At 50.9% G+C, this 12,121-nt stretch overlaps 1 protein-coding gene across 2 annotated transcripts in view; it reads left to right on the plus strand.

Moving 5' to 3' along the window:
* Positions 1–161: 161 nt before the first annotated feature.
* Positions 162–12,121, plus strand: part of USP48 (ubiquitin specific peptidase 48) — a 30,334-nt gene continuing 18,374 nt past the window's right edge. Inside the window, exons 1-10 of one of the 2 annotated variants that reach the window (XM_063417029.1) lie at positions 162–436; positions 1,363–1,483; positions 1,572–1,713; positions 2,805–2,932; positions 4,317–4,441; positions 4,998–5,106; positions 6,299–6,432; positions 6,623–6,705; positions 7,203–7,382; positions 9,930–10,055. In XM_063417029.1, coding sequence (XP_063273099.1) covers positions 303–436; positions 1,363–1,483; positions 1,572–1,713; positions 2,805–2,932; positions 4,317–4,441; positions 4,998–5,106; positions 6,299–6,432; positions 6,623–6,705; positions 7,203–7,382; positions 9,930–10,055 — 1,282 coding nt within the window. In that variant the 5' untranslated portion in view covers positions 162–302. The remainder of the gene's footprint in view (positions 437–1,362; positions 1,484–1,571; positions 1,714–2,804; positions 2,933–4,316; positions 4,442–4,997; positions 5,107–6,298; positions 6,433–6,622; positions 6,706–7,202; positions 7,383–9,929; positions 10,056–12,121) is intronic. The other variant, XM_063417028.1, reaches the window with a different exon arrangement.

The raw sequence follows: 12,121 nt of genomic DNA on the forward strand, positions 1-12,121 counted from the left end.
CCCTGAGGGCTCAAGCCCCGCCCCCGGCGGGGACGAGCCTGTTCCTTGCTCGCCCAAGGCACGCCCCGTAGCGGAAGCCTCGCGCCCAGCCCGGAGCGTCGCGGGCCGTCAACGTCAGCGCCTCGCGCCATCACCGCGTCGCGCTCGTGGCGTCACCGGCCCTGACGGCGGCGGGAGGGGCTGGGCGGGATCGGGATCGGGACCGGGACCGGGACCGGGACCGGGACCGGGCCAGGACCGGGGCAAGGACTGGGTCAAGGACCGGGCCTGACGGGGGCAGCCCCGGGGCGCCGGCGGGAGCCATGGCGCCGCGGCTGCAGCTGGAAAAGGCGGCGTGGCGCTGGACCGAAACAGTGCCGCCCGAGGCGGTGGCGCAGGAGCACATCGAGGCGGCCTATCGCGTCCGGCTGGAGCCTTGCCAGCGCGGCGCCTGCCGGTACCGCGGGGCCGGGCCGGGCATCGAACCCCCCCGATAGCGCGCTTGGGATCTGGGGGGACCCCCCGTGTTCCCTCCCGCCATGAGGCGCGGGGCATTCCCTGCCCCTCCCGAGGTCCCACGGGGTCGATGGAGGCTTCCCCGTGTTCCCTTCTGCGGGACCCCCGTTCCTCGGGGCTGGGGCGGCCCTCAGCATAGTCTGCTTGTGTGGGTCCCCAGATATAGGGGACTCCCCTGGGCTGGTGGGGAACCTCTGTCCCTCTCTGTTCAGACATAGGGGACCGACCCCTCTCCCGGGTTGTGGGGAACCCCTCTCGTTCTCTGGCTCCGAAGATGTAGGGGAGCTCCCCTGGTATAGTGGGGGACCCTCCTCCCAATCTGGATCACCAGATACAGAGTACCATCCTGGTATTGTGAGGGACCCGTTGTTGCTGGGCTCTTCAGATATAGGGGAGCTCCTCTCCTTGCTTGTCCCTCCCCATTTACAGGATAATCCCAGGATTGTACGCAACCCCTCTTCTTGCCTGGCTTCTGAGATATAAAGAGCTAGTCCACACCAGGGTTGTAGGCACCCCTCTCTCTGCCTGGTTCCCCATTTATAGGGGGTCCCTGTGGGCTGTAGGGAACTCATCTCCTTGCCTGGATGTACAGCAGTCACCCTGGAGTTGGGGCAAGCCCTGTTCATGCCTGGCTTCCCAGATATAGGAGACCCCCTTGGTCCCATACTTGCCCCTGAGGTCCCTTTTTTACCTAAAAACCCCTCTAGTTTTCCACCTCGTTCCTCACCTGTGACCACTGGTTTTGGGAGGGGGAGAGTGTTCCATGTCTCATCCCATTCAACATGATATGCTTCCCCATATCCCCCTCTGTCACCCCTGGCAGCCCCCAAGGGACAGGGGGGTGATAGCTGGGGTCTGTCTCCCCAGGAGGAACTGCCGGGGGAACCCCAACTGCCTGGTGGGCATCGGGGAGCACGTGTGGCTGGGCGAGATTGACGAGAACAGCTTCCACAACATCGACGATCCCAACTGCGAGCGTCGCAAAAAGGTACCCCCAGACCTCACCCCCGGGGCCCAGGAGGGACACTGGGGACCAGGGGAGGTGACTTTTCCTGGCCCTTTCTCTGCCCCCCCAGAACGCATTTGTGGGCCTGACGAACCTCGGCGCCACGTGCTATGTCAACACCTTCCTGCAGATGTGGTTCTTGAACCTGGAGCTGCGGCAGGCGCTCTACCTGTGCCCCAGCGCCTGCGGGGATGGCGTTCTCAAGGACACAGGTGCGTGGGAGAAAGGGATTGGTTACTTTCCTCCTAAAATCGCACATTGGGGTAAGGTTTATCAGGAGGATTCATGGTGAAACTATAGCCATACATGCCATCGCTGCACTGTTAGTTTGGAGCCATCATCTGGATTTTGGGAATGAATCAACATTAATCCAAGTGATGTGTTGTATCAGAGTGATCTGAGCTGGTTAAAAATGATGATTTGGTTTGGTCTTGCTTTTGTAAGTGGCCTAGTGGTGGTGCTGGGGGTGGAACATGGATCAGGGCTGGTCTGTGCTGTCACAAAGCTGCACTTATCCCATGGCAGGGCTGAAATTTGGGACCGAGATAGGATTAAGTCTCCCAGGTTTTTTCTGCTCTTGGGTGCTTTCTCCGGGGAAGCTCTGGGTCAGCACAGCCACCTCAGCTCTGTTGCTGTTTCATGGTAATTGTAAATGATGTTTCACCTTCTGGGGTAAATAAGAAGCTGGTTTTTGGGCTAATTGGTCCATGCTGCGTAAACTCTTCACTCACAGCTGGTGCTGGGCACTGTAGAATGGAATCATGGAATCTCTAAGGTTGGAAAACTCTTCCAAGATTATCAGTCTGACCATTCCCCCAGCACTGCCAAGCCCACCATTAACCCATGTACCCAGGTGTCATATCCAGACAGTTTTTGAGCGCTTCCAGGGATGATGACTCCACCACTGCCCTGACCAGCCTGTTCCAGTGCCTGATTACCCTTTCCGTGGAGGAATTTTCCCTAATATCCAAGCTAGACCTCCCCTGGTACAACTCAAGGTCATTTCCTCTCATCCTGTCCCTTGTTCCCTGGAAGCAGAGCCTGGCTCCACCCTCCTATCTGCAAGTTGCAGAATGTAAATATTTACAGTTGGACTTGATGATCCTAAGGGTTTTTTCCAACCTAAATTATTCTCTGTTTGGCTTGTGCTGGGATTTGGCATCGTCCAGTCATCCATATGATCCACTTTAGTTTTTCTGATGACTTAAACTACCTTCCAAACCCATCGCTTTTAGTGTTTGTGGAACACTTGGCGCGATCCCTTCTTGCCCTGAATTCCTGTTGTGACTTGTGTTTTTCTCAGATTATGAGCCTCAGACCATCTGTGAGCACCTGCAGTACCTGTTTGCTCTGCTGCAGAACAGCAAGCGGCGCTACATCGACCCCTCGGGCTTTGTCAAGGCATTGGGGCTAGACACAGGGCAGCAGCAGGTGTGTGGAGGGGATTCCTGGCACTTCCAGAAGCTGGGAATCACCCTTGGGCGGTCAGACAGCTCCCAGCTGGATCTGGCTTCTGGGTGCAAACATGAAGGGGGAGGTGGGGCTCCAGGCCCCTTCCAGAGTGCAGGGAGGAAGCAGGAGGGGACCAGGACGTCAGGAGGGCAGAAGCATCAGGAAGAGCCCAGGGAGAGAGAGGATGGAGCTGGGGAGATGAGGAGTCCAAGGAGTGATTTGATGGGGTCAGGGAGATCAGAAGGAGACCAGGGAAGCAATGGGATGGAGAGAGGTAGATCAGGAGGACAGGGAGGTAGGAAGAACCCAAGGAATGATGGGAGGGTGCTAAGGAGCGATAGAAAGAGGCCAAAGAGATCAGGAGGAGTCCAGGGAGTGATGGGATCGGGACATGAAACAATGGGATGAGTACAGGGATATAAGGAGGAGCTCAGGGAGCAATGTAATAAGGCTAGGACGTGATGAGTGCAGAAGATCAGGAGGAGCCAAGGGGGTGATGGGATGAAGGCAAAGAGAAATGGGATGGGGCTGGGTGGGAGCCAGAGCTGCAGTGAGGGTGCTTCTGCAGGCATTCCATGGGCTGCTCCTCCCGAGGTGGTGAAAGGGCCCTCCCAGGGGTGAGGAAATCCTCAGGGTGAGGTGGATCACCAGAAGCCAGCCAGGATCCAGGGGGAGCATGTGGGAGGCAAGTGCTGTAGGGTCCTTTGGGGCTGCAGCTGGAGAAGGTTTGGGAGAGGGGCATGGCTTGGAAATCCACTTGGAGAGGTAATGGGAGGTTTTGGAAGAAGAACCAGAGCACTGGCAAATGTTTCCTTGGGAGGGTCAGGAGGGGAAGGAAGCTGACCAGGGACACCAAAGGGCGGCTGAGAGGCCCAAACCTGTTTGTTTTTGAAAGAGGAGAACCAGGGTGGGAGAGAAGGGCCCTGAGCTGGGTGTGGGGAAGCTCTGGAGCGTCACCAGGATCACCCATAGGGCAGTTTCTCATTTTGGGGGTGTTTATATTTCACTTCTCACCTCTGATCTGAGCTGGGACAGCTGCAAAAATGAGGATCAAGGGGCTCCACAGGAGGGTTTTTATCCCTTTCAGAATCCTGGGAGGAGCGGGGCAGAAGTCAAAGCCCCCAGCAGGGCTGGCAGGGAGCCAGGGCAGCTCCTGCTGTGCTCCCACACCGAGGGCCTCACGCTCCTTTTAGCCAAATTCCTCTGTTTTCCTTAGTTCTCCTGCCTGGTCTTTATTTTCCATGCTGTGCGCAGAGCCTCGGCGCAGCCTGTGTGAAGGGCTCGGGGTAATTAGCAGTGAATTAGTGACAGGGTTGTGATTGTGCTGTGGTGGATGGTTAATGAACTTGGTTTTCTCTTTCAGGATGCCCAGGAGTTTTCCAAGCTGTTCATGTCCCTGCTGGAAGATACTTTGTCCAAGCAGAAAAACCCAGATGTCCGGAACATCGTGCAAAAGCAGTTCTGTGGAGAGTATGCTTATGTCACGGTGTAAGTAATAATTTTGGGAAGACTCTTTCTGTAAATATTTAAATTTTTAGAAAGATTTGGGAGGGGAAGATCCCTCCTAATAACCAGAGCAGGCAGTTAAGCTGCAGCAGAAACACTTTCTGAGAAATACTTACCTTTTCCTTTCTTGTTTCTGTGTGTGTAGTGTTGCTGTGACAGTTCTACAACTGCTTTTACTCCTTTAATGAGAATTTAGCAACTAAACCTGTAAGTGAGTTAATGGAGTGGCAGATCCTGCAGCCAGAAAACAGCATCCTGAGTGTTGTATTTTCATTCCTATGTTCTCAGAGCTGTGAATTTCACATTAAAAATCATAGAAAATGCTGCATGCGAGTTGTGACAGGTCCTGGTAGGTGCTGTTAAGCTGTTTAAACCTTCGGCTGGAGTTTTTATCATGTGGAGGTGTGAATCATCTTAGCCCTGACTTCACTTTTTCTCCTGGCTTTATTCAAGGAATGTTTTACTAAAGGCTTGGGAGCCCCGACACATGAGCCCTGACCTGTCCTCAGATGTGTTTTTGTCTTCTTTCCCATCCCAGTTGCAACCAGTGTGGCAGAGAATCTAAACTGGTGTCTAAATTTTACGAGCTGGAGTTAAACATCCAAGGACACAAGCAGTTGACAGACTGTATAACAGAATTCCTCAAGGTATGAGCTCGTTTGGGTTGGAGACCTGCTATTTTTAGCAAGGAATTTCAATTCCTTCCTCCAATTCACAGCCTTCGAGGTCGGTGTCGGAGTGAAGCCACTGACTTGGCTCAGGGAGATGCATCCAAGTGATTTTTTTTTTTGCAGACCCAAAATTGAGGATTGAGGCATGGAGCAGGAATGGCTCCATGATATCACATGCTCCTGTTACGGCTTTAGAAAGCACTTGAAAGTTGCATTTTTAGTTAAAATACTTTGCCAGGAAAGTTAGGGAAAAGTCTCTGCCTGCTTTGTCACGCATAGCAGTGGGAGAACGGCTGCTTTCCGTGTTTTCTGTGTCAGTGCTCATCTGCATAGCAACAGGAGACATTCCCTGCTGAAAAATGTGCTCTCAGAAGTGCCTGAGAATGCCGGGAATAGCTGCAGGAACAGCTGCAAGTGTTCTCAATTCGGCTTGAAAATTTGCCTGGATCTGAAGTTTAGCTCTGGCAGACTAAGGTGTGGATTCCACTCAAACTATTATATAGGACAGAGCTAACCTCAACCCCTTCCCTGAGCTCCTTGCTTGCTGGTGCACTCAGAAAAACAGTTGCTCTGCCTGGAAGGTCTGCTATGAAAAAAAAAAAACCTGGTTTGGGTGCACAGATTAAATTCCTGAATTGGTGAACTTGACATTTGTCTGCCCCTCCTTCACACAAAACAACCCTGTGATGTTTTTTAGGGGGGTTGGAATTTTCCTCTGGCCTAATCCTGCCCTTGGATCTGCTTAGGCAGTGATTGACTCCTGCAGGGTGATTTTGGGTGGCTGAGCAGAGGGTTGTAGTTTCCAGGTTAAAATGTGGCTTTACATTAACTGGGTCCATGTGAATTCTTAAATGGGGCAATTTAATTATTTTCTTTGGTATAAACCAACTCAATCGAGCGAGGAGTAAGAGTAAGAGACGTGAGGACTTGGAATGGGGCTTAATTCAGTCTAAAATTTGCCTTAAAGTGAGAGCAGCCTGCTATGGCCATGCTGTAAAGTGCAGTCATTAGTGTGTCTTTAGCTCAGAAAAATTTGGGAAGCAGCTGAGAAGAGACTTAAATAGTTAAAATAACTGGTGCTTCTCATTCTCCAGCTGTTGAGTAGCTCAACTGACTTTTCAGTGCTGACATGTTTTCAAGACCTTTCCCTCTGCCTCTCCACCCTCAGGAAGAAAAATTAGAAGGAGACAATCGTTATTTTTGTGAGACTTGTCAGAGCAAGCAAAACGCCACAAGGAAGATCCGGCTGCTCAGCCTGCCCTGCACCCTCAACCTGCAGCTCATGCGCTTTGTGTTTGACAGGTGAGTGGGAACACCCTGGAAGCTGTTGGGGAAGTCACCTACCCTGCTCTTCCTGCTTTAATGTGAGGGTTGACAGGGTGTCTGAGCCTCTGGGGATGCTCGGAGGGGTTCAGGGGAGGTCTGGGGTGTGAGCTGTTGGGATGTGAGCTGTTGTTATTGTGCCCTGAGCCAAAGCTTTGCCTCTGCACAGACAAACTGGCCACAAGAAGAAGCTGAATACCTACATTGGCTTCTCAGAGCTGCTGGACATGGAGCCTTTCATGGAGCAAAAAAGTGAGTTTGGGGCGGTTTTTTGTTAACTTTACGCACTGCCTCTTGGCAGATCTCCTCTGTTTAGGAGGAAATTCCTCCCTGTGAGGGTGGGGACGCCCTGGCACAGGGTGCCCAGAGAAGCTGTGACTGCCCCATCCCTGGAGCTGTTCAAGGCCAGGTTGGACAGGGCTTGGAGCACCCTGGGATAGTGGAAAATGTCCTTGCCCATGGCAGAGAGGTGGAGCAAGATGACCTTCAAAATCCCTTCCAACCTAAACGATTCTGTGATTCCTCCAAATCCTCTTTTTTATTGAAAATTCTGTCAAGAGTTGTTTGAAACCTGTATTTCAAATAATAACAACATCTTTGTTATTAAGCCACAATCCTCTTAGCAATGTCTTGAAGAGCTGTGAGTTCAAGTGCAGGCTTTGCTGCCAGGTGCAAACACGAAGTTTTGGGACAGGAGGGGTGAGTGCTGTTGGCTGCAGAGCTGTGTGTAAGTGTTGCTTGCCTTGCAGGCGGTGTGTACGTGTATGAGCTGAGCGCTGTGCTCATACACCGTGGAGTAAGTGCCTACTCCGGGCACTACATCGCCCACGTGAAGGACCCACAGACGGGCGAGTGGTACAAATTCAATGACGAGGACATCGAGAAGATGGAGGGGAAGAAACTACAGTTGGGGATTGAGGAAGATCTAGGTAAAACCCTTCAGTTGTGAGTGCCCTTTTAAAATAACTCTTTCTACCAAAACCTCGGGCGTCCCCAGATGCAGCCTCCTGCTCCTCCCCAGAACGCTCCTACATGGGCTGTCACGGCTCGGAGGAACGTGGGAAACAGCAATCCTGGTGATTGCAGACAGATTTGCTTCGTTTCAGCCCCATGTGAGTGTTTACAGCTTGTGATCAGCTGCTGTAGTATTTCTTTGGCTGCCACATGGCAGATAAGACACTGATAGCACGGGCAGCGGGTTCCTATCAGGGAGCAACAGGCGAGTGCCGCTTCCTTGGAATAGATAAGGAGAATATTTTCAGTTTCCTTAACACATGGTTCTATTTCCACTGAGGTGTTTTACTTGGAGGCAGTAAAAAAGATTTTGATCCAAATAACAACTTGGAATCTAAAACTGCCTTTTTATTCTGAGCATTCTCTTTGGTGCTTTTCTGTTTTACTGGCTCTTGTGCTGCCCAGATCACGTTCCTGGACTGGATTTCTTGGAGATTTCTTGGAAAGCTTGGGCTGAGGCTGGGCCTGTGGATTTCTCACTCTGCAGTCAGTAAATAAGAGCAGCTCATTTGGAGTTGAAATGGTTTTGTAGTGGCTCAGTGTTCTGTAGTGCAGGTGCTCACAGCGGGGAAAACCAGGGAAATGATTAAGAAATTCACTTGCAGTGCAAGCAGTCCGTTCCCAGGAATTCTTACCCACCAGGATGCTTTGCTGTGGTTGGAATTTATGGAATGTTGTTTTTCTTTAAGGCATCTTTAGAGAAAAAATACCTGCAGATTTAAGTGCTCCCTTGGTTTGGTGTAATGGGGCATCAGCCTTCTCCCATTTCTTTATTCTCACTTGCATGATGCTTCTTGAGGTGCTGGAATGTGTCCAGAGATGAGTACTGGAGCTGGAGAAGGGTCTGAAGCACAAGGAAAAGTCTGGAGAACTTCTGAGGAGCAGTTGAAGGAGCTGGAAAGGGGCTCAGCTGGGAGAAAAGGAGGCTCAGGGGGACCTTCTGGCTCTGCACAGCTCCTGACAGGAGGGGACAGCTGGGTGGGGGTTGGGCTCTGCTCCCAGGGAACAGGGACAGGAGGAGAGAGAACAGCATCAAACTGAGCCAGAGGAGATTTAGGTTGGATATTGAGAAAAATTCTTCATGGAAGGTGTAGTCAGGCATTGGAAGAGGCTGTGCAGGGCAGTGGTAGACTCACCCATCCCTGGAGATGTTCAAAAAGTGTGTGAACATGGCATTTGGGGACATAGGTTAGTGGTGGACCTGGCAGTGCTGGAATAATGGTTGGACTTGATCATCTTGGAGGGCTTTTCCAGCCTTAGTGATTCCATGATCCTGCCTGCGCCAGCAGCTCTGTCCCATTCCACTTGGCTTCGCTCACTGCCGGCCCAGGCTGGAGCTGGCCGGACATCTAGTGGTGCACAGGGAAACTGAGCCCTGAAAGACACTAAGAGCTGTTCAGCCTTGGTCTTCATCCTCCCCACTCACTCAGTGCAACAAAATGACATGCAAATAAACTGCTGTGACCTCAATTTTATAAGTTTTATGCTTAACTGCAAGTAAATGTTCTTATTTCTCATATTTCCATTCAAGGCTGTTTGGAGAATAGAAGTGTGTTTAGCAGCCTCTTTAAGCTGGGAGCTCAATATTTGTATCAAGTTTTGAAGTAATTTGCCTGTTCCAGGCAAAACTGAGGCCTTTCTTTGTTAGAAATACATGTAGCAGCAGGAGAAGGTCAGTAACATGAACTGAAGGTCTGTGGGGGGGAGAGTCTTGGCCATGCAGATGGGAACAATTTAGAAAATTCTTGGATAAAATGTGAATAAATAGAGTCTGGGAACTGGGATGGTGTGGGGGGAAAGGCACATGAATATTTTCAGAATTTGGGAGAAAGAAACTTAATAATTCAATGGTCCATTTAGAGTTTGACTTATGGAACGCTGTTCTTTTAATTTTTTTCTTTATTAAAAACGGTTTGGTTTTTGAAACTGAAGCTGTACGTAAGTGTTTTCCTTGCATGAGAATCCATCTGGAAACATCAGCTCTTGCAGCACAACTTTGCATCCCCCAGCAGCTGCTCAAAAACAACCCTTTCCATGGCTCTTGGCTTCCTAAAAGCTTAGCTGTGTTATTTTCATATCCACTATCACCTGTAAATACGATTTTCTTCCCTGAGGATTTCACTCTTTTCTTTGGAGTCAGGATAGCAGAACAAGAGGCAAAAGGGAGAAAGATGTTTTTTCAAGAGTGGCTTTTGGCTCGGAGAAGTTCCACTGGGGAGAGAAAAAAGGCTCTTGAGAAGGAAGGTTCATAACAGGCTCCTAAATTTAGTCCCTTTGATTTACCCAGAAAGGCTAGAGAGATTTGGGGCTTTCTTTGGGATGCAATTTTGAGTCATGCCAAGCCCAGTGCTTGGCGCAGAGGCCTGGCACAGGGAAGCTGGCTGGGTGGCAGACTCATCCGTTAATGGAGGATGCGGGAAGGAGCTCGTGTGTTGCTGAGGTTTTGCCTTTTGTTCCCACAGCAGAGCCATCGAAGTCCCAGAGCCGTAAGCCCAAGTGTGGGAAGGGCACACACTGCTCCCGCAATGCCTACATGCTGGTGTACAGGCTGCAGGCCCGCGAGAAGTCCCTCACAGTCCAAGTGCCAGGTGAGTCCCCTGGGGATCCAGCTCATCCTGCAGTGCTCCAGGTGCGCCAGGAGGTGGAATTTTGCTTGAAGTCCTGTTCAGGGCTAGGAAGTTTCTGGAGCCTCTCTGCTCTGGTTCCAGTTTGGGAGAGCTGAAGAAGGCCCCAGGGAGATCTTAGAGCCAATTCCAGTGCCTAAAGGGTCTACAAGAGAGCTGGAGAGGGAATTGGGACAAGAGATGGAGTGGCAGGATAAGAGGGAATGGCTTCCCACTGCCAGAGGGCAGGGTCAGATGGAATATTGGGAAGGAATTCCTGGCTGTGAGGGGGGTGAGGTCCTAGCACAGGTTGCCCAGAGAAGCTGTGGCAGCCTCATCCCTGAAAGTGTCCAAGGCCAGGTTGGATGGGGCTTGAAGCAAATGGATAACTCTAAGGTGTCCCTGGGTGAAACAAAATAATCTTCAAGGTGCCCTCCCAACCCACTCCAACATTCCATAATTTTTGACTGTTTGCCATGAGCCCCAAAGGTGCTGTGTGGCACCTTGGTTTCTTTAACAGTGAAACCCCTGGGTTTTCCTAGCTCTTCTACTAATCCCTCCCATGTGCCCACTCAGACATTGCTTTCTGACCCAACTGGTCAGGCTGGGGAGGGGTCAGGAGGAGATCATCCCGCTGGGATTCGCCACTGCAATCCTGCTTGGATTCCAAAGGTGCAGGAGAACAGCGTGGTTAAATGTCATCAGCAATGCATGAGGAGGTGAATAATCCTGACAGATGTCAGGTTCCCTTTGCGACTGCATCAGCTTTGCCACATCAGGAATAAATGACACGAAGATAAAGAGGCTCCAAGCCCCGAATGGGAATTTGGGCCGAGGGCCTTTGTGTTGTGCTTTAGAATTAAGGAGGTGCCAGAACTCCCTGTGGGCTTTGCCTGTGGGTTTAATGTTTCTAGTTTTGCTGCTCCTTGATCAGAAATACTAATTAGGCCCCTGGTGCTGAGGTGTGTTCCCCCTTCACTCATTTTCTGTGGAGCAGGGGCAGCAGAGGTGGCAGGTCCCCTTGGATCTCTGCAGAGGGGGAAAATCATGCACCTTATTCCCCCTTAATAACACCCAAAACCTTTCCCAACCTCCCCTGTTTAAAACACACCCTCCAAGACATAAAACTTCAGGAATTAGCACTAATTCCTGCCTGGATCTGTATTTTCGCCTGTTTCCTGAGCTTTCTTGCTTTCCCTTTCCTCCTACCACTCTGCCCAAAACAATAACTCAAGAAAAACCTCCCCACCCAGCTCCAAATTCCTGCACAGCCCCGCGGTTGCCTTTGTTTCCCGTGGAATCCTGCCAGGGAACAGGGAGTGAAGGGCAGCAGTCGAGCTCTGTGGTTATGGGGAGGTTTCATGGAACTGTAAATTTGAGGCATTTTGCTTTGATGCTGTTAAAAGCGGCTTTTCCGGGACAGCGGAGAGACGTAACTTGGCTCTGATCTCAAGGAGGTCAGGCTGGTTATTTTTTAATACTGGATATTCTCCCAAGGTGGATATTTTGGTCAAGAATTAACCTTTTTGCAGATATTTTAGCTCTTCAGAATAATTCTAAATAGCAAGAGGCCTCAGATAAGCAGAGCTTCCCCCCACTCCCTCCCACCAGCCCTGTTAGGGAAGTGGTTTATCTTCTTTTTTCCCTGCTGAGGTTTGGTTTGTTTGGGGTTTTTCCATCAGTGGCAGCAAAAATTCCTATTTCCCTCACCTTTCTGTTGATCTGCCCTGGCTAATCTCCCATCTCCTGAGGGCTCTTTGCCCTTGGGTTTGCAACGTGCTGGATCGCAGGTCATGACAGGCTTTGGGTGTACCCAGAGGGTGAAAAGCTTTTGTTTCCCCCACCCTCGGTAAGGATGAGGCAGGACAGAGGAGCTGCACTTAACATTGCAACCAACCCCAAGTAAATTATTTTCTTGGGTGCAAAACTTTGCATTTAATCATCTGCAGCCATCAGTATCAGAGAGCAACGTCCACGTGCTTGGCTTGGGGAAAGACCTCGCCCAGCAAGGCTGAGGGAATTTTGAGGTTTGTTATCCCCAGATAACCCAT

The sequence above is a fragment of the Prinia subflava genome, chromosome 21, assembly GCF_021018805.1.
Source record: "Prinia subflava isolate CZ2003 ecotype Zambia chromosome 21, Cam_Psub_1.2, whole genome shotgun sequence".
NCBI classification, from domain to species: Eukaryota; Metazoa; Chordata; class Aves; order Passeriformes; family Cisticolidae; genus Prinia; species Prinia subflava.